Source organism: Staurois parvus, unplaced genomic scaffold (genome assembly GCF_062004578.1).
Source record: "Staurois parvus isolate SC_StPar_1 unplaced genomic scaffold, SC_StPar_1.0 ptg000619l, whole genome shotgun sequence".
NCBI lineage: Eukaryota > Metazoa > Chordata > Amphibia > Anura > Ranidae > Staurois > Staurois parvus.
Window position 1 is genome coordinate 2,634,088 of NW_028318415.1, and position 22,799 is coordinate 2,656,886.

Here is a 22,799-nt window from a genome sequence, read left to right on the forward strand (position 1 = left end):
CACCATTAGATTGTTCAGGAACCTGTAGGGAGGTGCACTGAAACTAATATGGATAAAAAATGGATCACATCAGTATTACTCTCCCAGAATAATCTAGACCAGGGAAAGGAGAAGGGGGGCACACTGAGTGATAAATGTGATCTGATAGGAATGTTATGTGTCGGTGCTGTAGGCTGTCTTCACATCTGTCTGGTGATGAGATGTTGTGTATAGACGGGGTTCTTATAACAAGGTGTTAGGAAATACATCTCTGTCTGAAGGTAAGGCAAACGGTAAACCTCTATACAATGTGATAAAATAATCTGAAGAAAACTTGTAAAACTTTTATGTTTAGAAATAAATCATTTTTTTCATACATGAGCCTCAATTTGTCTCATTAAAGCAGAACTCAAGCTAAAAATAACAAGATTAAAATGAAAAGCCCATCAAAAGATAGAATTACAAAAGCTAATTTTGCTGCAATATTCAGTGTCAATCCAATTTTACTCTGCAGTACATTTTCTGCCACTAGATGTCTTCAGTCTGAAGGCCAACATCATTCAACCTGCTTCTCCTGAGCCACCCCAGTTTGTGACTGGATAGTGAAAGGAGAAGCAGCACAGTGATGGGCTTATCTCTATTCATTCTGCTTTCTTCCTGATATCTTCCTGCCAGCATGCATCTTGTCAGCCTAGGGTTCAGTTACTTGGAATTTCCTTCCACTAAGTTAACCCATTGATGTCGATGTCACACAAATATGCGGCCTCACAGAACTGGCCTTTTTTCCATGGGGCTTCATATTTGCGTACCTGTCTTTGTGATGGGAGTGCGCTGCACAGCGCACTCCCAGCACAAAGACTGGGGTGTCACTGAGAGCCCTGGGTCCCATTCTAACAATTGGGACCTGAGACTCCCGATTCCGGGTTACATGATCGCTGTGATAGCCTCTGATTGGCTCTCACAGTGATCAGTCACTGTACAGCCAGGCCCCTTGTTTTTTTTTTCTCTCCATGAATGGAGGAGCGAGATACATTGTATCTCTTTAACTCCTGGCATAGAGGGGGGGAAATGTTTACAAAAAAAAAAGGAAAAGATAAATAAATATTAAAAAAATAAAATAGAAAATAATGAAAAGGTTACAAAGGGAGTTGGATGGAGGAACTTCCCTCATTGGGACATTGTATTTTGATAGTAGGACTCCCCACTGTTTTCCAGGTTTTCCAACATTCCTGTTCAACAGAAGTCTAAGGATCTAACAATCAACTTCTGTCACACAGGGACAACCACACATGGTGCGATATTCACCTGACCTCTGCTGAACCAGACAAATTTAGATCTGTCTATGGTCAGCTTTGCTGTTATTTATTTTGGCACCAAGGCAGTTTTATTTTGATTATGTGATTATGACTGTGTCTCTTGATCTTTGTGTCTCTGTGTCCTGATCTAGTGTGTGCTATTAATTATCTATAAGCAAAGTTCTTGGTTGTTGGTCCCAGTGTTTTATTAATTGCATTTCTGGCTGCCACCATGCCAGTATTCAGGTAAATGTATCGTTCACTCTTGCAGATAGTAATATAAACTGTTTCAGTCATTCTCACAGGTGTGATAAGATGTTGATATTATGGGTGGTTGCGTTTCTTCATGCCTAACCACATTGTGATTAGGAACCAGTTTAAACATGGGATTGAGAATGCAGTCATAAGCACATTCCATCCCTTACAGAGAGAAAATGCATTTTTGTTTTTTACTGCCATCCATGGCTGACTGATACTGTTTGAGGTGACTAAAGAAAGGAACCGGCAACATGGAGAACATCTACTCTTTACATATTTTAATATTGCTGGTGTATAGGTAGTTTGAAATAATATTTAGAATATCATCAGTGATGCCACCAGGAAATAAAGTTAAACTAAACACATCGATTTAATACAATCAAGGTTTGTCGTGAATGAAAATTTGCTTGTGTTCTCATTTGAACTGTCAAACCATCAAATGGCTGGTGTTATAACTGACCGCATGGATAGCACTGTGGACACGGCAGATCACACAAACACAAAGATGGCAGCTTCTTTAGCTGTAAAGGATAGGAGGGTTTAGTTCTTCTTTAAGACATGTATTTGTTTTCATTTGCAAGTTCAGGGTGGAAGGCAGAGTCTCAATGCCCCGGGCTCACAGTTGATATTACTGAGCATTATTTAACCTGAAAGAGGAGTGGTTGCATATCAATGGAACAGTGAATCTAAAAGGGACAGTGCTGCCGATCAGGTGAGTGTAACAACCAAGCTGCCTTTTTAATTTTAACCATTGTTGGTGAATCCTTTAGTTTTCATTGGCCCAAGCTGGAATTGGGCTTTAAGGGGCGGTTGGAAAAAAGAACTCTGGCAGGAATTGATCTTTTACAGGAAGGCTTCCATTGCTTCCATTTCTCCTGTTTTGTCTCAGATGGGACAATACTTCAGTTCTAGAAGTAGAACATCCTTTTCATATCAAATGACTTACATCGTCTTAAATTATGTTAAACAGCAAAGACCAAGTATAAATATCGGCAAATGGGATTGGTTGACTTCTACATGGGGAAACCTTATGTCTGTGAAATGATAATGCTAATCACATGGCTCCTATGCTGACATTCTAGCTTTGACCACTTGCCCTCCTGAGGATTTACCCCCCTTAATGATCAGTGCAAAAAAAAAAAACACTGACACTGTACTAATGGCACTGGGGAGGAAGGGGTTAACTTTTTTATTCACTGAAAGGGTTAACTGTGTGAGGGGAGTTTTTTACTAGGGGGCGGGGGGGTGTACTGCACGGGGACAAGCTGATCGGGAGAGATAAACTCTTCTCTCCGGATCAGCATGTCAGTAGCTGTCAGGGAACTGACAGAAAGCAGAGCTACTGCAGCCCTGCACTCTGTCAGTGATTGCCGCTAATCGGCGGGACACAGCCGGTAATGACCGACCGTGACCCGGCGACTGACACCCACGGCTGGTGCAGGTAGGGTGGCTGCGCGCCTCGTGTGCGCCCCCTACCTGTTTTGCAAAAGCGCGTTTTAAAACTTGATTTTTCCCAGCCGTGCCACCCTGCAGCTGTATTTCTACAGTGGCTGGGCGGCAAGTGGTTAATATTCGTTGAATCAATGGCTATGCACATGTTTGTATATCAGGAAAAGTCAGAAGTTTTTTGCACTTTGTTCTGCACTCCTGTGACCCTTATTCAGCTGGCAGCAGGCTAAAGCCCACTTCAGACTCTGGAGAGATCCCGACTTTAATGTCAGGATCCACCCCGCATCTGGCTCATCCTCTCAGTCAAATTACTTTTTTATATGTTAAAAAAATCTGAAGAATATATTTAAAAAATATATATTTTTTAAATATATTCTTCAGATTTTTTTTAAACATATTTATTTATTTTAGGTACTGTCAATTTACGCAGTGCTTTACATATATATTGTACATTCACTCCAGTCCCTAACCCTCAAGGGGCATACAATCTAAGGTATGAAAAAGTCATTTTAACATATTTTTAAAGACATACAGCATATTTGAAATGTATTTTTAAAAATATTTTTCATATATTTTGTAATAAAAACGCATTTCAACATACAGTATATATATATTTATTTATTTATTGAAATATATTTTGAAATATATTGAATATGGCCAAAATTGTACTATTTCAAATATATGTAAATATATTTGGGAAGAATATTTTTAAAATATATTTCAAATATATTTTTCTTCTATGTGGGTAGGTTTCTTGTCCCACTAGAAATCTGTTCTCTCTTTTAGTCTTGAATAACAATAGATATGAAGTACACCTTTCAGAATAGTTGGATGTTTACCTAGAAAGGTTGTTTGGATGAGAATATATCTATGAGGAAAAAAACTAGCATTTTTATTGGCAGAGGTAACTGCAGCAGTTAGCTGGCCTTGCAGCATAATTTTCCTATTTTATTTATAAACCTAACCTGGAGGAACAGAATATAGTGAATCTGGCTGTTGAGAAGAGTTGGACGGTAGTTCACACTGACATTACAGAAGGTATTGTAGGAAACCTTAACTGAAATGGACTGGATATTTTTGGTTAAATTAATTTTGTTGCACAGATTAATTAAGTCAACATTGCAAATCAAGATACATTTTTCAAAAACACATATGGTTTCAAGGATCTTGTTTCATGAATGCTAGATAACAATATAAAAGACATATAATAATGTATCAAAGATCAGTTAGATCACATTGACACATAATTTCCAAGTGAACATTTGGAAAGAATGCATATTTGTAAATCACACGCAAAGTAACCACGATCGAGTACTGTGATACAGCTATGCAAACTGTTCATAATTACATTTGCTGCTTTTTACATAATTAAAAAACACTTGTGTTACAACCTGGAAGAACAAAACACAGTAAAAATTATTTGTGTCAGAGATAGTGGGGGCAATTCACAAAGCAATATCTTACCGCATGAGTTATTTTATGAAGTCATGCGGTATTTTAGTAGTGAAAACATGCGGTAATGTCTTTAACAACTGACCCCCCCCCCCCTCCTCCTAAACCATACTAGGCCACAAGCCTTCAACATGGGGGGACTTTGGAACGGGGGCTCTCCCCCAAAGCACCTTGTCCCCATGTTGATGGGGACAGGGGCCTCTTTCCCAGAACCCTGGCCAGTGGTTGTGGGTGTCTGTGGGTGGGGGAATTTATCGGAATCTGGAAGTCCCCTTTAACAAGGGGGACCCCAGATCCCAGCCCCAGTAAACAAACACAGGAGGCAGTTTTTGTCAAGTCCTTTATTAAAAAAGCAAAAAAAAAAAAAAAAAGCCCATAGATGCATTGTCAATCATGATGCCTGCCACCACCACCAACCAGAGGGAATAAAAAAGAGGTTCCGCTCGTGCCGTCTGACAGGTCCCGCCGACAGTTCTTAAATAACTAAGGGGTGGGACCACTCAGTGACATCACCGGGTGACCCCACCCCCATGTGGCACGTAGTCAACCAGGCATGTCCCTGGCTGATGATGTCACAAGAGGCCAGGGTCACCTGGTAATGTCACCAAATGGCCCTGCCCCTTAGTTATTCAAGAACTGTCAGATGGCGGGAGCCTTCGTCGGGAGCAGAGCCTCTTTTTTTCTTTCAGGTTGGCAGTGGTGGCGGGCATCATAATTGACTGTGGATCTACCCCGGGGAACAATTTACTTTATTTTTGTTTGTTTTTTTTAATAAAGGACTTGTGAAGAACTGCCTCCTGTGTTTCCTGAGTTTTTTTACACTACACTTTTTTTTGTGGTGAATGAGTAGGGGTAACATGCACCCCATACCCATTCATATTGGGGGGCAGGATCTGGGGGCCCTCTTATAACAGGGGGCTTCCAGATTTCGATAAGATTCCAGCCCTCAAACCCCCCACAACCACCAGCCATGGTTGTGGGGAAGAGGCCCTTGTCCCCACCAACATAGGGACAAGGTGCTTTTGGGGAGGGCATGTAGCATGGTATAGTTCAGGAGGAGGGGGGGCTTGCTCATCCCCGTTTCTTAACAACCATGACAGTTACTGGTTGTTAAGGATGCCGGTGGCCACCTGCTTCTTCGCAGCCGTACACATTCCTTAAATACCTCATGCCTCGACCACTATTTAAATACTGCCTACATTTAATTATATATTTCTGTCTGTGATTTGACTTTAACTTCTTTTTATGCGGTATATACAAAGCATTTTTGCTATTTGCGATCAATACCACACACTATCAATAGTGACATTATATTTTCCATATGGCATGCGATATGTGGTCACGTGACCGACGTAACACATGCGATAACCTTTTGTGAATTGTCCCCTTTGTATATATGTCATTCTCTAAAAACATTTATTGAGAAGGAATATTTTAAAAGCCACAGGTGGCAGAGCTTGAATCAAGACTTGGTATGGGAGAGCTGTCAAACTAACAGGATTGGCCAGTTGTATTTATTTATTTTTTCAAGTACAGCTATAGTCAAAATTTATGTCTCTTATTTTCCTACAAATAAATGTGAAAACTGCACCTGCTAAACTTGTTTCTAAGGGCTCATTCACACTTGACTGTTTTTCCAACTCTTGCCAAACGCCTCTATAGCGTTTGACAAGCGTAGGTTTGGTGTTTGCGGAGCATTTTTAAAGCTCCGCAAATGCCACATGCGCGGTTTAGTGGCGGTTGCTAGGCGTTTGCCAAGCGTTAAAAACGCCCCACAAACGCCTATAATGAAGTTTGAATGGTGTTACTGCTCCGCAAACGCATCGCAACCGCACTGCAAACGCCGGCTGGGCATTTGTGGAGCGGCACCATAGACTTGAATAGGAGGCTTCAACTCCTCCTGACTCGACCAGAGGCGTCCGTTTTGCAACGACGCTAACGCTCCCGTTTGAACAGCACTATGTGCTGCAATGTGCAGAATTTTCCCAGTCATTTGGGAAACGGTAAAAATGCTTCCCAAACGCCTGTCTAACAAAGCTAACGTGAACATAGCCTTAGTTTCAAAAATACCTGGTAATTCTTCCTCCAATAACAATGCATGGCGTGATACGTGATTTTGCGTGCCGCCCTGTAGCAGTATATCTGCTATAGGGCGGTCGGTAAGTGGTTAAAGATCTTGGGGCACTTATGATGACATCTCAGGAGCAAAGGGGAGGAGTTTGTACCACCTAAGAAAAAGTTACGTTAAAAAAGGGTTTGCATTTATCATTTAAGGTTATCTATTGAATATTTTTTTTTTGTACATTAAAATAATCTGTATTTCACAAATAAATATTTAACACAGACTCACTCATGGCACAAAATTTACAGAGAATGATGGTTTCTCTAAAAATAGAGCTCAGCAGAAGCTGTTTGTCTTTAAGCTCTCTCTCTCAAATTAAACTTTATTAGACCTTGGTATGGAGCACGCTAAAAAGGCAGCCAGAAGTGGAAGGGGATAAGATGCCTCTCTGACTAATTCAGTTGTGTGTGTGAAATTAAGCTTGAGCTATTGTGCTCTACATGCTGGGTAGGTATGAAAGTACAAACTATTTAAATTCAATGGGGATGATGAAGTTTTAGTAAACCAACTCCAATATACCATATTTTCCAACTTAAAAAAAGAGACATTTTTTCTTACTTCGTGCAGCACCCTCATTGTTTCCTGGTGACATGTATATGCTACCCAATGTCTGTCAAAACTGTCAACCACAAGGGTCCTCACAGGGCTTTCACAGGTCCTGTAACCTGAAAGGCCTGGCATCATGATGCTGCAATGCAGGGAGTTGCAGCAAGAGCGGTCATCTGCACAAAGAGCAGCTAGTAATCAACACTCTCCACTGTGACATAATCCAGTGTGAAACATTGCCTCTGTGCATGATCTCTGTATCATAAAGACCAGTCACTGCTGCTTTCTCTTCTTGTGCAGGGTGACTAGTCTTGTCTCAGCCCCCTCCTGTAGTTTTCTGCAGTCAGCCTGTAGTGGGTGGAGCCTGCTGGGACCCTCCCACAGCTCTGCTTTCTGTATAGGCTATCTAAAGAACAATAATGGTATCACTACTACTTTTACAATGTAATAAGTGGGTTTGTAAAGGCATTTGGATGTTTAGGAGGTGGATTTGTGGCTAGTGAGGAAAACAATTCAAATGCAAATTGATGTGCCTGAAGTTCAGCTTTAAATAAAGATTTTACATAAGTGGCAAAAATATAAAATATAAGTTTATAAATTAAAAAGAAAAAATATGAATTAATCCAAAACCAATAGTTTTTCTTTAAAGTGTGTTTTTGCTGCCACGGCCTTTATATTTCATATTTGTGAAGAAATACTGCACATCTATGTAAAGAACATCTGGGAAGATACAGATATTCCTGGGCAGTAATGAAATATTATCTGGTTCAGGACATGTTTAGTGTGCTTCTTAGTTTCATCCTAGCTGAGCAGCAGTGCTCCAACAGGCATTACAGAATCCTGGCTGGCTCTGAAAGGTCACTTTCTGTGTGGTGTCATAGCGTTTTAATATAGGCGACTAATTTACATGATGTCATTGGCATTCCATGAACAGGGAAGTTCTACATCTTATACATCTCATGAAAGTTATCTGCAGCATTAATAATACCCTCCATCTCGGCTTTCACACAGCCTTCAATATTACTGGTAAATTTTGCCATTTGACAACTACATTTTACATTTATAATTTAGTGTGTTTAATATAAAATGGCATAAAAAATTGTTATGTGATTCTTTACATACTTACAGTATACTGTATGTAAACCCATTCACTAAAATATCATATACCATGTTACTGTAGTTTAAAAAATAATATTTATTATTTTTGAATGTTCTTTTATTAAATAATACTGTACCAGGAAATACTGTCATGGAGATCCTCATTCAGGTGCCTCCTGTTATAAGGTGACAACACTCCCTGTTTTCTAATTGTGCTTTTGCTGCATTGTCACCCTGTCACATGGGCTTCAAGTGAAAACTACGTGTGGCCATTTCAACACACATTACGCAGACATGGTCCGCCGTTGTCAACATCAGGAAACCAGGCTTAAGGAATACCATTCAGCTATTGCTAGAGCGCATATACAGTATATGTACAGGAAGTTACATAGTTAGTCCGATTTAAAAAAGACACACATCCATCTAGTTCAAACATTAAAAGGGGGGGGGGGATTATACAATCCTATATACACAGTTCTATACCCACAGTTGGTCCCAATAAAGCTTGATCCAATTTTCTCCAGCAGTGGAAAAAATTTATTCCTGATCCCCCAAGAGGCAATCGGATATTACCGCCCCAACTTTACCTATACATATTAGTATCCAGTTATAATGTGTACATTTACGAAAGAATCCAGGCCTTTTTTTTTTAAAACAGTCTACTGAGCTCTTGAGGGAGTCTATTCCACATTTTCACAGCTCTTACTGTGAAGAAGCCTTTCAGTATTTGGAGATTAAATCTGTTTTCCTCAAGACATAAAGAATGCCCCCTTGTCCTCTGTGACAACCTTAAAGTGAATACCTTGACACCAAGATTACTATATGGGCCACCTATGTATTTATACATGTTGACCATATCCCCCCTTAATCGCCTCTTCTCAAGAGAGAATAAATTCAGTTCCTCTAATATTTTCTCATAACTGACCTCTTCCGTATCTCTTATCAGTTTGGTTGCCCTTCTCTGCACTTTCCCCAGTTCCTCCGATATCCTTTTTGTGAAGTGGCTCCCAAAACTGAGCTGCATATTCCAGATGAGGTCTTACTAATGATTTGTACAGGGGTAAAATTATATCTCTCTCTCTGGAGTCTATACCTCTTTTAATACAAGAGAGGATTTTAGGGCTGAACATGCACAGGCTGAACATGTACTGAAAAGGGAGTGTCCGGTATGGACACTGCAGCCTCAGTGTTGCCCCTCCCAACCATGCTTTTTTGAACACCACCTGAGGTGGGTGCCTCAGTTGTCCTAATTGGTGGCATGGCCCTGTGGAATAATTTGTGCTGATTCTGGTGCATCATTGACATAAATTCACTTACATCTTTCCAGTAATATAGATCCGAACATGGATCAAACTTCTGAGGAAAGGTAAATTTAGATGCATGTGTAAGGGCCCTTTCACATAGGCGATCTGATCACATCCACCTGCCAGTTTTTCAGGCAGACCTGATCAGATTGTCTATGCATTTCTACGGACCAGTGGCTGTAGACTGACTTTTGTCTGTTTACACCTGCTTAGTTCTGGTTTCTTCAGGCCTGCTAAAGGATGGTATCCTCTTCCATTTGGGTGGACCGAATTGAAGGCATCCAGGTGTAAACAGACAGAGGAGTCCCTGTACACGTGATCGCCCATAGAGCAAAGCAGGGTCTGACCATGTCAGCTCTGCAGAAACTGAGTGGACACAGACTTGTCATCCACCCACTCTGCTACAATCAGCAGGGATCAGTGAACAGATCCCCTTCTGATCTGAATGGAAAGCACCCTTGTGAAAGGGTCCTAAATATACCCTAATAGTGTTTACTGTCATAATGAAGAGAGAAGAAAAAACTCCCCAAAGAGAGAACCAGTGAAAGGAGTAAAAGAAGAAGGGAAAGAAGTGATAGACCTAGACATGCACCATCACAAAAGTCATCTACCAATGAAGTAACAAGTGAGATCTTCATGTACTGGGCCCAGGGGTGTTAGATTTCTTCAGATTTCTTTACATTGTCATTTAAAATGCGAATGATCTTTTCCTGGGCCATGATCCAGGATAGTTTTAGTTTTGTTTGTACAAGAGACACAGATGGTTGTTTCCAAGCCTTTGCAATGGTCACCTGGGCCACCAATAACATAAAGATTATCAGTTTCTTCGTATTATGAGAGATGTTTAAATCTACTTTTTAGGTCAATTAGCTACAGCATGTTATAACATATGAGCTGCATGGATGTAATGTAAAATTGTATTATAATGTATTCAATCATTTGCCAATCCCTCCACTGGCTTCCAATTGCCCAACGGATACATTTGAAAACATTAACAATAACATATAAAGCCATTTATAACTCTGCCCCAAATTAAATCACCAATCTTGTCTCCAAATATCACCCAAACCGTCTTCTCCGCTCCTCGCATGACCTCCTGCTCTCTAGCTCCCTTGTTTCCTCCTCCCATGCTCGTCCCCAGGACTTCTCCAGAGCTTTCTCCATCTTCTGGAACTATCTACCCCAATTTATCAGACTATCTCCTACTCTGCTCACTTTTAGGCAATCTATGGAAATCTATCTCTTCAGGGAAGCCTATCCTGCCCTCAGCTAATAATGGGATCTTCTGTTCCTCCTTCCAGTCCATCCCCCACAGTTATTACCTCTTGTACCACTAGCCCCTCCCTCTTAGATTGTAAGCTCCAAGGAGCAGGGCCCTCCTAACTCTCTTGTATTGAACTGTATTGTTGCTGTCTCCCATTACATTGTAAAGTGCTGAGCAAACTGTTGGCTCTATATAAGCCCTGTATAATAATAATAATAATAATTTGCTTTTGAGTTGTAATTTTGGCCAGTGATATCATTTAGGATGAAGCAAACAAGGATCTGCTAGTGGTGGTGGTTTGTGTGTGTTTGTGTAATGCGGTGGCGTGCCTCTGTCAATATGCTCTGATAAGAGGGTAAAAGTCTGACACATTGTCGTGTGGGTATCAACTGAAGAGATTCATGTTTCACTGTGCCTCGAAGGCAGATTGTTTTCTGGATCATTAGTGCCCTTTACATGGCCCACATGCTGACACAGTCCAGTGGCTTCTCTTTCCACAACATGAGACAACGCTAGAAAAAGGTCAATGACCTGTAAGATCAATGCTGGTGATATTAGAGGAACCAAACTCTGACTTGTTCAGTCTCTTCTGCTGCCTCCCAGGAGGGAAGTGAGGAATGGAAAAACAGGGATAGCGGAGAGAACGGTGTAAAATGATGATAAAGAAAAAGAAATGAGAAGACGGGAATGAGAATTGTAAGACTTAGAATTAAAGAGATAAGAAAGTGTGCCAAAAATTGCTTTATTATTTGTCTGCTGCTAACTCCCGAGACCGCAATATTATTATTTTTTTTTTTTTTACAGAAGCACAGAAATATTAAAACTGGTCCATTGATGCCCGCTATTGGTTTCTTCCAAATTTTAAACACAAAAAGATTAGATAGCACATTGCAAAACAAAATTGCTCTTTGTTAAAGACAGCTTTCTCAAAGCAGAACTGCACTGCATCTGAGCACTAAAAACCAAAAATGCTTCATTTTTAATATTCAAAGCAACTTCCCCCATCCATCCCGCCATGCTTTATTTTGCTAAGAAATCACTTTGAAAAACATCCCCTAGCATTTCTGTCTGTGTCCATCTTAAAGTGATACGAAAGTCTTGTTTTTTTTTCTTAAAAATAACAAACGTCATACTTACCTGCTCTGTGTAGTGGTTTTGCACAGAGCAGCCTTGATCCTCCTCTTCTCGGGTCCCCCGCTGGCGCTCCTGTCCCCTCCCTCCTGTCAGGTGCTCCCATAGCAAACAGCTTGCTATGGGGGCGCCCGAGCAGGCACACTTCTGAGCGTCTATTCACACATAGTGCCGCGTCTCAGCCCCACCCCTCCCTCTGACAGCAGTGGGAGCCAATGGCTTTCTCTTTCTTTCTTTCTTTCTTTCTTTTTTCCTTTTTTCTTTCTTTCTTTCTCTCTCTCTCTCTGTCTCTCTCTTTCTTTCTTCTTATTTCTCCTACAAACAAATGTAAAAAAATAATAAAATATAGCATTGTAAAAAATTACATAAAAATAAAAACCTACTGACACTAGTGGTGGAACTACCAGGGTCGCAAAGGTCGCTCTTGCAACCAGGCCCTGGCGTTCCGCCACCAGACTCTGAGGAAAGAGTCCCCAGGCTTTGGGCTGCTCCATCCGAAATGCCCGGGTCTATTTTTTGTCTCAGTCTGGGCCTGGCTACATAGGTAATTGCAAGAGGCTGAGGTTCCGATACTTACGCTAGTCGCATTTAAAAAAAAAATCAAGAAGTAGTAATTATTACAGAGTTGCATCAAAATTGTGTCTCATAGCTACCTGGAGTTCGGCTTTATATTCTAACAAGGGCTATAATCCTTATCTATTTAATGCTAAACTAAAAACGTAACTCTTTTTATCAAGCTGAGTGTTAACTAATGTGTTGGATAAACTGTGCTAAAATAATAGCGGTATTTTTTACTGAACAAGTCCACACTGTTGAAGAATTCAAGTGTCGGGTGTATTATATTAGAACACTGCAATTTATAGCTGAGCACTTGTGACAGGTAAGCCTTGACATCCTACAGGAGGGAATGTGTGCTACACATCAGCTCTGTATTGAAATGCCAGCAGGATCAGGCAGCCGAGGTTATAATCTCAGGAGGAGAAGAGCAGGGCAATGACTCTAATAATGAAGTCATTATTGTTTCACGACTCATCTTCTTTCACACTGATGCATTTTACCTTCTCATCTAAAAAGGTTTAAAAGGTTTAGTCCCCAGCTGTATTACTATAGGAAAGGAACACATTGTACTGACTGCCAATAAAGCTGAAAGCAGATAATCATATTTTAACAAGGTAAGTCTTACTGTACACATAACCATACCAATCATTCCTGTAGATAATTACATTTTAATCACTAATGCTGCAACTGTCAATAGAAGTCATTTGATAGGGTGCATCTCTTAAAATTTATTAATCTCAGCATAGGATTTAGTGTTTGAAAGAAGCATTCTGGCCAGTGATTACACTTCATTGAATGACTTGATTGCACGCAAACTGACACAAAACAAATACATTTTTCCCTCAACAGACAAGCATGAGATTTCCACAAACATAATACTCCACATCAGGGTATCTGATCGGATATCTACTTTGAGGTTGCACATCCTGCTCATTCTATTATGACCTGAAAAATATTGATCTCTGCAGTTGGTCTTGTATGCTCCATCAAATGCATTGATATTTGTTGCTTCTGCTTCTGCTGACCTTACTAATAAATCTTTTTTTTTTTTTTTTTAAAAAGCTGCACAGTCACTAAGGCTGCATTCACACCTGCTCATTTTTTCGGGCGTTTTGTTGTTTGTTTGTATGTGCAGTTGTGGAAATTTATGTTCAACATTTTCCAAGTGTTTTCAAGCTATGACATTTTTGTATTAGCTATTAGAGAAAATGATCATTGGTTACATCAGGGCTTGACAAATCTCAGGCGCCAGGCTGTGTCCTGGCATTTGGGCTTTTGTCAGCCCATTCCTGTCGATGGCCACACTGTGTGCTTTCTCTGCCTTCTACCCTGCCAGGAGCCTTTGGCCGCCCCTCCCCATTCGGTCCTCAATAATCTCACTTGCACTTACTGTCATTGGTTGCTACGACCGCCGATGACCTAGCAACCAATGACACTTCAGCCACTGTTTGTGCACACATAGGACTCCTGTCAGCTGCGGCACAGCCATGCATTCTCATTGGGTCATCTGCGTTCCGCATTTAGATTGGTCACCCAGCCAACACTGCTTTGCTCTTTCATTGACTCTAGAAGCAGCAGGGGGTGGGCTGCGCATTGATTGGCTAGGGAACTAGTTTTGATTGGGTCGAGTAGTGGCGGCACGCTGCGTGTTTTATGGAAGATGTGGCTGCCTCTTTACAGCCGCCAACAGGATCTCTCTTACCGACAACCAAAGTAAGAGACATTGAGCATAACACCAACATCACCCCGGTGGAAATATATTTTGTATGTTACCGAATATCAAACATGCAGAGGCTGAAAGACAACCTGCCATATATATACAATTAGGTCCATATATATTTGGACACAGGCACAATTTTAGTTTTTTCAGGTATTTACCAAAACATATTCAAGCTATAGTTATATAATGGATATGGGCTGAAAGTGCACACTCTCGGGTTTAATTTGAGGGTATGTACATCCAAATTGGATTTAGGAGTTATAGCTCTTAAGAGTAACCATTCCCTCTTTTTCAAGGGATCAGAAGTAATTGGACAATTGAATCAAAAGCTGTTTCATAGCCATGTGTGAGCTACTCCTTCATTATTTCTTCATCAATTAAGCAGGTAAAAGTTCTTGAGTTGATTCTAAATGTGGTATTTGCATATGGAATCTATTGCTGTGAACCTACATCATGCGTTCAAAGGAACTGTCCATGCAAGTGAAACAGGCCATTGTAAGGCTTCAAAAACTAAACAAATCCATCAGAGAGATAGCAGCAACATTAGGAGTGGCCTAATAAACAGTTTGGTACATTCTGAGGAAAGAAGAACACAATGGTGAGCTCAGCAACATAAAAAGGCATGGATGTCCATGGAAGACAACAGTGGTGGATGATCAACATGATCCTCTCTATGGTAAAGAAAACCCCTTCACAACATCCAGACAAGTGAAGCACACTCTCCAGGAGGTGGGTGTATCATTGTCAAAGTCTACAATCAAGAGAAGACTTCACAAGAGCAAATACAGAGGGTTCTCCACAAGGTGCAAACCATTCATAAGCCTGAAAAATAGAAAAGCCAGACCAGTTCTGGAAAAGCATTCTTTGGATGGATGAAACTAAGATTAATCTGTACCAGAATGACGGGAAGAAAAAAGTGTGGAGAAGACTTGGAACAGCTCATGATCCAAAGCACACAGCATCATCTGTAAAACATGGTGGAGGCAGTGTGATGGCATGGGCATGCATGGCTTCCAGTGGCACTGGGTCATTGGTGGTTATTGATGATGTGACAGAAGACAGAAGCAGCCGGATGAATTCTGCAGTGTTTACAGATATACTGTCAGCCCAGATTCAGCCAAATGCAGCAAAGCTGATTGGACGGCGCTTCACAGTACAGATGGACAATGATCCAAAACACACTGCAAAAGTAACCCAGGAGCTTTTGAAGGAAAAGAAGTGGCCGAGTCATATTCTGCAATGGCCGAGTCAAGTCACCTGATCTCAGCCCAATTGAGCAAGCATTTCACTTGGTGAAGGCAGAACTAAAGGCAGAAAGACCCACAAACAAAGAACAACTGAAGACAGCTGCGGTTAGAGCCTGGCAAAGCAGCAGAAAGGAGGAAACCCAGTCTTTGGTCATGCCCATGGGTTCCAGACTTCAGGCAGTCATTGCCAGTAAAGGATTCTCAACAAAATATTACAAATTACATTTTAATAATGATTATATTCAATTGTTAAATTACTTTTGGTCCCTTGAAACAGGGGGGGGGGGGTGGCTACTCTTAAGAGCTGTAATTCCTAAACCCTTCCTCCAATTTGGATGTACATACCCTCAAATGAACCCTGAGAGTGTGCACTTTCAGCCCATATCCATTATATAACTATAGCTTGAATATGTTTTGGTAAATACCTGAAAAAAATTAAATTGTGCCTGTATATGTGTGTGTGTGTATATATATATATATATACAGTCATGGCCGAAATTGTTGGCACCCTTGATATTTTTCCTGAAAATCAAGTATTTCACACAAAAAAGGTATTGCATTAACACATGTTTTGCTATACACATGTTTATTCCCTTTGTATGTATTGGAACAAATATAAAACAGAGGCAGAAAAGCAAATATGACATAATGTCACACAAAACCCCAAAAATGGGCTGGACAAAAGTATTGGCACCCTTAACTTAATATTTGGTTGCACACCCTTTGGAAAACATAACTGAAATCAGTCGCTTCCTATAACCATCAATAAGCTTCTGACACCTCTCACCCGGAATTTTGGACCACTCTTCCTTTGCAAACAGCTCCAGGTCTCTCTTATTGGAAGGACACCTTTTCCCAACAGCAATTTTAAGATCTCTCCACAGGTGTTCAATGGGATTTAGATCTGGGCTCATTGCTGGCCACTTCAGAACTCTCCAGCGCTTCTTTGCCATCCATTTCTGAGTGCTTTTTGACGTATGTTTGGGGTCATTGTCCTGCTGGAAGACCCAGGATCTTGGACGCAAACCCAGCTTTCTGACACTGGGCCCTACAGTGCGACCCAAAATCCTTTGGTAATCCTCAGATTTCATGATGCCTTGCACACAGTCAAGGCACCCAGTGCCAGAGGCAGCAAAACAACCCCAAAACATCATTGAACCTCCACCATATTTTACCGTAGGTACTGTGTTTTGTTCTTTGTAGGCCTCATTCCGTTTTCGGTAAACAGTAGAATGATGTGCTTTACCGAAAAGCTCTATCTTGGTCTCATCTGTCCACAAGACGTTTTCCCAGAAGGCTTTTGGCTTACTCAAGTACATTTTGGCAAACTGTAGTCTTGCTTTTTTATGTCTCTGTGTCAGCAGTGGGGTCCTCCTGGGTCTCCTGCCATAGCGTTTCATTTCATTTAAATGTCGACGGATAGTTCGCGCTGACACTGATGCTCCCTGAGCCTGCAGGACAGCTTGAATGTCTTTGGAACATGTTTGGGGCTGCTTATCCACCATCCGGACTATTCTGCGTTGCAATCTTTCATCAATTTTCCTCATCCGTCCACGACCAGGGAGATTAGCTACAGTGCCATGGGTTGCAAACTTCTTGATAATGTTGCGCACTGTGGACAAAGGCAAATCTAGTTCTCTGGAGATGGACTTGTAACCTTGAGATTGTTGATATTTTGCCACAATTTTGGTTCTCAGGTCCTCAGACAGTTCTCGTCTCCTCTTTCTGTTGTCCATGCTTAGTGTGGCACAGACAGACACACAATGCAAAGGTTAAGTGAACGTCTCTCCTTTTTATCTGCTTTCAGGTGTGATTTCTATATTGCCCACACCTGTTACTTGCCCCAGGTGAGTTTACAGGAGCATCACATGCTTGTAACATTCTTATTTATCCGCAGTTGTGAAAGGGTGCCAATACTTTTGTCCAGCCCATTTTTGGAGGTTTGTGTGACATTATGTCGAATTTGCTTTCTTTCCTCCCTTTTTTTGTTTTGTCCCAATACACACAAAGGGAATAAACATGTGTATAGCAAAACATGTGTTAATGCAATACGTTTCGTGAGAAATACATGATTTCCTGGAGAAATATCAAGGGTGCCAACAATTTCGGCCATGACTGTATATATATATATATATATATATATATATATATATATATATATACATACATACAGAGAGAAAACTGGCTCCTAACATTTTTTAGCTGGCTCCTAGAATCAAAGAAAAGTTGTCAAGCCCTGGGTTTCATCTTTTGTTGCTATGTTTTCCTGCTTCCAGCTGCTTCAAAATTGTAGCAGTCTTCCTGAATCAAGCTACAAGAGTAGCTCCAGAACTTTTTTGAGCTTGAGGCATAAGGCAGCAGGTGTTTTGTAGTGGAAATGTGAACCATCGCTATAGAGAATAATTGATTTTTTTCTCCCTGAGCATTTTGGAGCTTTGAGCTACAAAAAAGTTTAGGTGTGAATGGGACTTTAATGGACACCAGCTTTGGATTGATAAACCGTCTTAATCAGAGTTGTTTGATGGTAGACATGCATCCTTAATTTCTGTTTTGAACTCACATTCTCAGGATTATGTTTAAAGCTCTGTATACCTAATGTATAAAAAATTAAGCTTTCATAATGAAATTAAATCCTCTTTGTGTCTCTGCCATTTCCACTTTGCTAGCTCTCAGTTACCATTCTCTCTGATCATGGTAATTTTGCCCTTTCTTGGGGGTAAATTTCTAAAGATGTGCACCCCGCTTTGGGCTCCTGTGACATCTATGTGACTGTCCTTTGTTCTTCACAACTTGCATGCAAACTACATTTCCCATGATGCAACCACAACTGCAGTGGAAATGAGGCAGAGAGGTGGGCAGGAGATGTGGGCGAGCTCAAAGATCAGGAGCTGTGACCGGGCTCAGGGTGTGACGATCCCACGATCGCTGTCACCAATATGTGACGAATGCAGCGTCAGACCCCTGACCTTCTCACCAAACTCGTGACCAAAGGACTGGCCAATCTAACACCGCGATGTCACGTGCATAACAATGCCACGCCCAGCTGCACCCTGCACAATGATTTTCCTGCTAATTGGACCACAATCTATGTACCGGCAGCCTGGGAGTGATTGTTACTGGGTCAGGTTAATTATGCAATTAACCCTTCACACTGCCACCACCTCCTTTTTGTACAGAGAAAGAGGAAACTCGGCGATATCAGCTATAACACTATAATGGTTGAGATAATCATCTGTATAACATGGTCACCACAGGCTGGTTATACAGAGGGTTAAACAAACACAGTAGCGCTCTTTTAGAGGCAAGAATTCGTAAATTGCAATAAAGAGCTATAGAAACAGTTCAACACTTTCAGAAGGAAAGATTTGTTACAAAAAAGTCAAACGGGTGCAATAAAAATATTTACAGAAAAAAGATGTAATCAATATATATAAATGTACAGAGAGCAACAGCACAGCAAAGAGACAACAGAGAGAAGTTAGAGGGTTAAAGTACTTACCAAAGTCCTGGGTTAGCAGATCAAGTTGCAGAGCAAAAGGCGATCTCCCAAGTTGGTTCTGATGTTAAACGGAAGAATTCTTCAACTTAACTCTCTTAGGCCTGACAGCCTATTTTGTAGTTCCCTAGCGGGGGGGGGTCTCTGAAGTCATGGACCAATGACCCGTTTAGGGAGGGATCGTCTGGGCATAGCCCTAAACTAGAGCCAAAAGCTCTTATTGTTCATATTTTGGATCATAACTTTCCCTGTGCACAAGTGACAGTCTGCCCGCGGGTAGATTATTATACAGACACATCTGAGGAATGATTAGATATGAAATTATACACTGGATGGTTCAAGAGATCTACTTTTCTGCTTTCCTATGTATTCCAGCCAAGGAGAGTGACCTATCAAACTGTTTGACTTCTCGTGGCCAATTTGAAGATATGCCTGGTTTTTATGTAGTCTCTCATATTCCAAGATATGAGACATAGGGGAAAAATGGATTATAAAAGTGTTATCTGGTTCTGTCACATACGCTGAGTTAGGTTTATTAGTGCAGATATGTGTGCTTCCTTGGAATGTCTTTGAACTCCTGGGAAGGCTCGAGTTATCTTTTACGAGGTGTTATATTGCACGGCTCTCTGACAACCAGGCACCTCGGGGCTCTCTGCTGGGCTCTGGCCTTCCTGCGACACTTCCAACACCCACACCAACCAGATGTCACTGTGGCTCTCAGGGAGTGGGAGAAATGAGGGACAACATGGAGATTTCTTAACAAAATGGAGGACTGCGTCAGTCTCTGGGTGTATGATTGCGACACAGGGTGCATTAGGAACAGAAGGAATTTTTTGGTTCAGGGAAATTAAAGTAGTTCTCAAGGCTGAAGGTTTTTTACCTTCATGCATTCTATGCATTAAGGCAAAAAACCTTGAGTGTGCAACTTCTCTCTCAGCCCCCCTAATACTTACCTGAGCCCAATCTTTATCCAGCTGTGTGTACGAGAGCAGCATTTCTCCTTGGTCTCTCCCCCCTCTTACACAACAGTGGGAGCCATTGGCTCTTGCTGCTGTCAATCACAGCCAGTCAGGAAGGAGCAAGGGGCAGGACTTATCAACACACAGAACAGGGCTTGGGAGCGAGCACACGCGAGTGCCCCCAGAGCAATTGGCTTGCTCTGGGGGCACTCAGCAGGGGGAGGGGCCAGGAGCGCCATCAGGGGCTGCTCTGTGCAAAACCATTGTCAACAGCAATGGCAAAAAAAAACCTATAAATTTTGCCTTTCATAACATCTGTATGCTGTGGAAATGGTAGTAAGACTACTCATTTTACCACGTTACTTCAATGCTTGGTAACACAAGAATGGCTGCACATTGCAATGCCAGTCATTTTGAATGGCACCCCAAAACTGGTGAGTTGCAGTACATGTCTGGTTTTAGGTGTGCTGTGGTTTGTTGACAGTCATTTCAGAACGAATAGGCTACCTTATCACAATGCACATTAATGTGCGAGCAACACAGGTGTAAGTGTGTACCAGAGGAGGGACCCAGCAGGCTTAGGGACTCCATTAGATGAAACTAAACAGTAGCATGGTCTGATATGCTGAGCCAGTTTTGCTGATGAGACGTACTACACAATGGGGGTGATTTACTAACGGCAAATAGACTGCGCATTTTGCAATGACGGTTGCACTCATTTCCCCCGGAGCTTAATGAATGTGGTGAAACTGCTGATTTCCATCATCCATTCATGTGGAAACAAAAATGCTGTTTTTTTCTATGTTCCCTGTACCTGATTAGGTATTCTTTCTAAAGTGAAACCTCACATTCGGCAAGCCCTAGAGAAAATTAATGCAGCTGCACTTCCAAAATACAAAGTCGATTTGCCTTTAGTGAGTTTTTGTGTCATTGAATATTGGCTGTGCAACGATCAACTTTATTTTGATAATGGAAGAAATATTTAGCAATTCTTATTAAAAACATTCTTCTCTAGCTACTTCAGGTTTGGTAAGAAGAGAAGTTTTCATAAAATTGAAGGACAAAATGTATTGCATTGTTTCCAATGGATTATCAAATTTTCAAAGTTGACACACTTGGTTCAAGCAAACCAAATGTTCTGCCTATTTTATTTCATTTTTATGTGGCAGCTACATCTGAATGTGACCAAATCTGATATTTGTTAGTTCTATGTTCCTTGTTACATTTTGATTGGTTTAGAACAAAATACATGCTAACTTTTGCATATAATCTCATACCCATTGAGCAAAGAAACTGAAGCAACATTAATATGCCTGTGTTTCTTCTCATAGATCTCTCAGCTGATGACTGAGTCTGCCCGCGAGGGACTAACAGAAGCAGCACTAAACCGCTACAACGCTGATAAACCTTCCATATACAGCTTCCCTGCATCAAATACAACATGTGTAGCAAGCGAATCATCCACAGGAACTTCAGTGGCTGCATCTTTCTTTGCCAGGTAACATTTATTATTAACATTGTTGTTATTTTTATTAAAACCATGTACCTTAAAAAAAGAAATAATATGTTGCAGATAACCCTACTCCACATTCATTCTACACATCTTCAGTTGGACCTTGGAGACATAAGGGGGATGTTTCTAAGGTGGAAGAAGTTGGACTTTTAGCCCTTAAACACAAATGATATTGTGATTTACCTTCAGGTGGCATTGGCAATGGAGTCCTGTGGTGGCATTGGCAGAGCAGAGTAGATTTATGAACACAGCCATCTTGCTGTGGTAAAACCAACTCAAATGTCTAGTGTGCCAAAGTGTGCCAAAACAATAGGATCTGTACTGGATACAGTTTTTATTGTATGCCATGGAGAGAAAAACACTGTTTCCAAGCCCTCTACTGGCTCCCTTTTCCCGGATGGCAGGTGCTCACAGCGAAAAGGTGTTGAGCTCCAAAGAAAAATCCACAAGTAAAAAAAGAATAAAAAATGCTGCACACAAGACTTTCCAGCATAGTAAAACTTTATTGTACCAGATATGTACAAAACTAAGCTCAGCCTGGAACCTCAGAGGTCCCAGGCAAGACTTCATTTTACACATGTCCGGTACAATAAAGTTTTACTATGCTGGAGATCTTGGTGTGCAGCCAGGCTTTTTTTGGCTTGTGGAGTTTTTATTGCATACTGGACAGTGAGAAGCTGTTGTATATGTGTCTTGTTTTGTAATCAAGACTTGTAAAAATCAGGTTAATCTTAATTATGCCTATTTCTCCTTTACTATGTTTGTGGTGGGATATTGTTTCTATATGATTTATTAATATGTGTGTTGGTACATACAGTATATGTATACAGTGTTTATACTTTATATATATATATATATATATATATATATATATAATCCTGTAGTTGCCATTGCACACAATTTTCTGAGAGAGAAATGGGCCTGGGTGCTCAGCAAAGTTAAAGATCAGTCTAATCCAAAAGATAAGGTGGCACTTATGAGACCTTAAAGATGAACATTCTTTTGCTATGTATGTCAACAAGCACAAGTGCGTTTTACTCAGGACTGTCTTGGAGAGAAGAGCTTGCACCTCACTGAAGCAATGCAATACATTTACCTTTCAGGCCCTGGGAGTGCTACCTTATCTTTTGGATTATATACAATATATGTATGTATATATATATATATATATATATATATATATATATATATATACTATATGATACATTCAGTGAATTCTCAGATCTTTGCTTTTGATGATCTTATTGTTTTCTGGACATAAGGCCAGTTACACCTGAATCGCACAAGCACATGGTCCTCATTCTTGTGCAACTTATTCATTTGAATGGGCTGAAATCACACTGGATTACAGAAAAAGTAGCACATGCACTACTTTTCAAAAACGCCTGTACCAAATCGCATGGTACTG

General features: G+C 40.9%; 1 protein-coding gene across 1 annotated transcript in view; it reads left to right on the plus strand.

The window, feature by feature from the left end:
• Window positions 1-22,799, plus strand: part of KIF26B (kinesin family member 26B) — a 520,923-nt gene that overhangs the window by 240,791 nt on the left and 257,333 nt on the right. Inside the window, exon 4 of the mRNA XM_089693284.1 lies at window positions 21,210-21,376. Within this exon, the coding sequence (XP_089549410.1) occupies window positions 21,210-21,376 (167 nt within the window). The remainder of the gene's footprint in view (window positions 1-21,209; window positions 21,377-22,799) is intronic.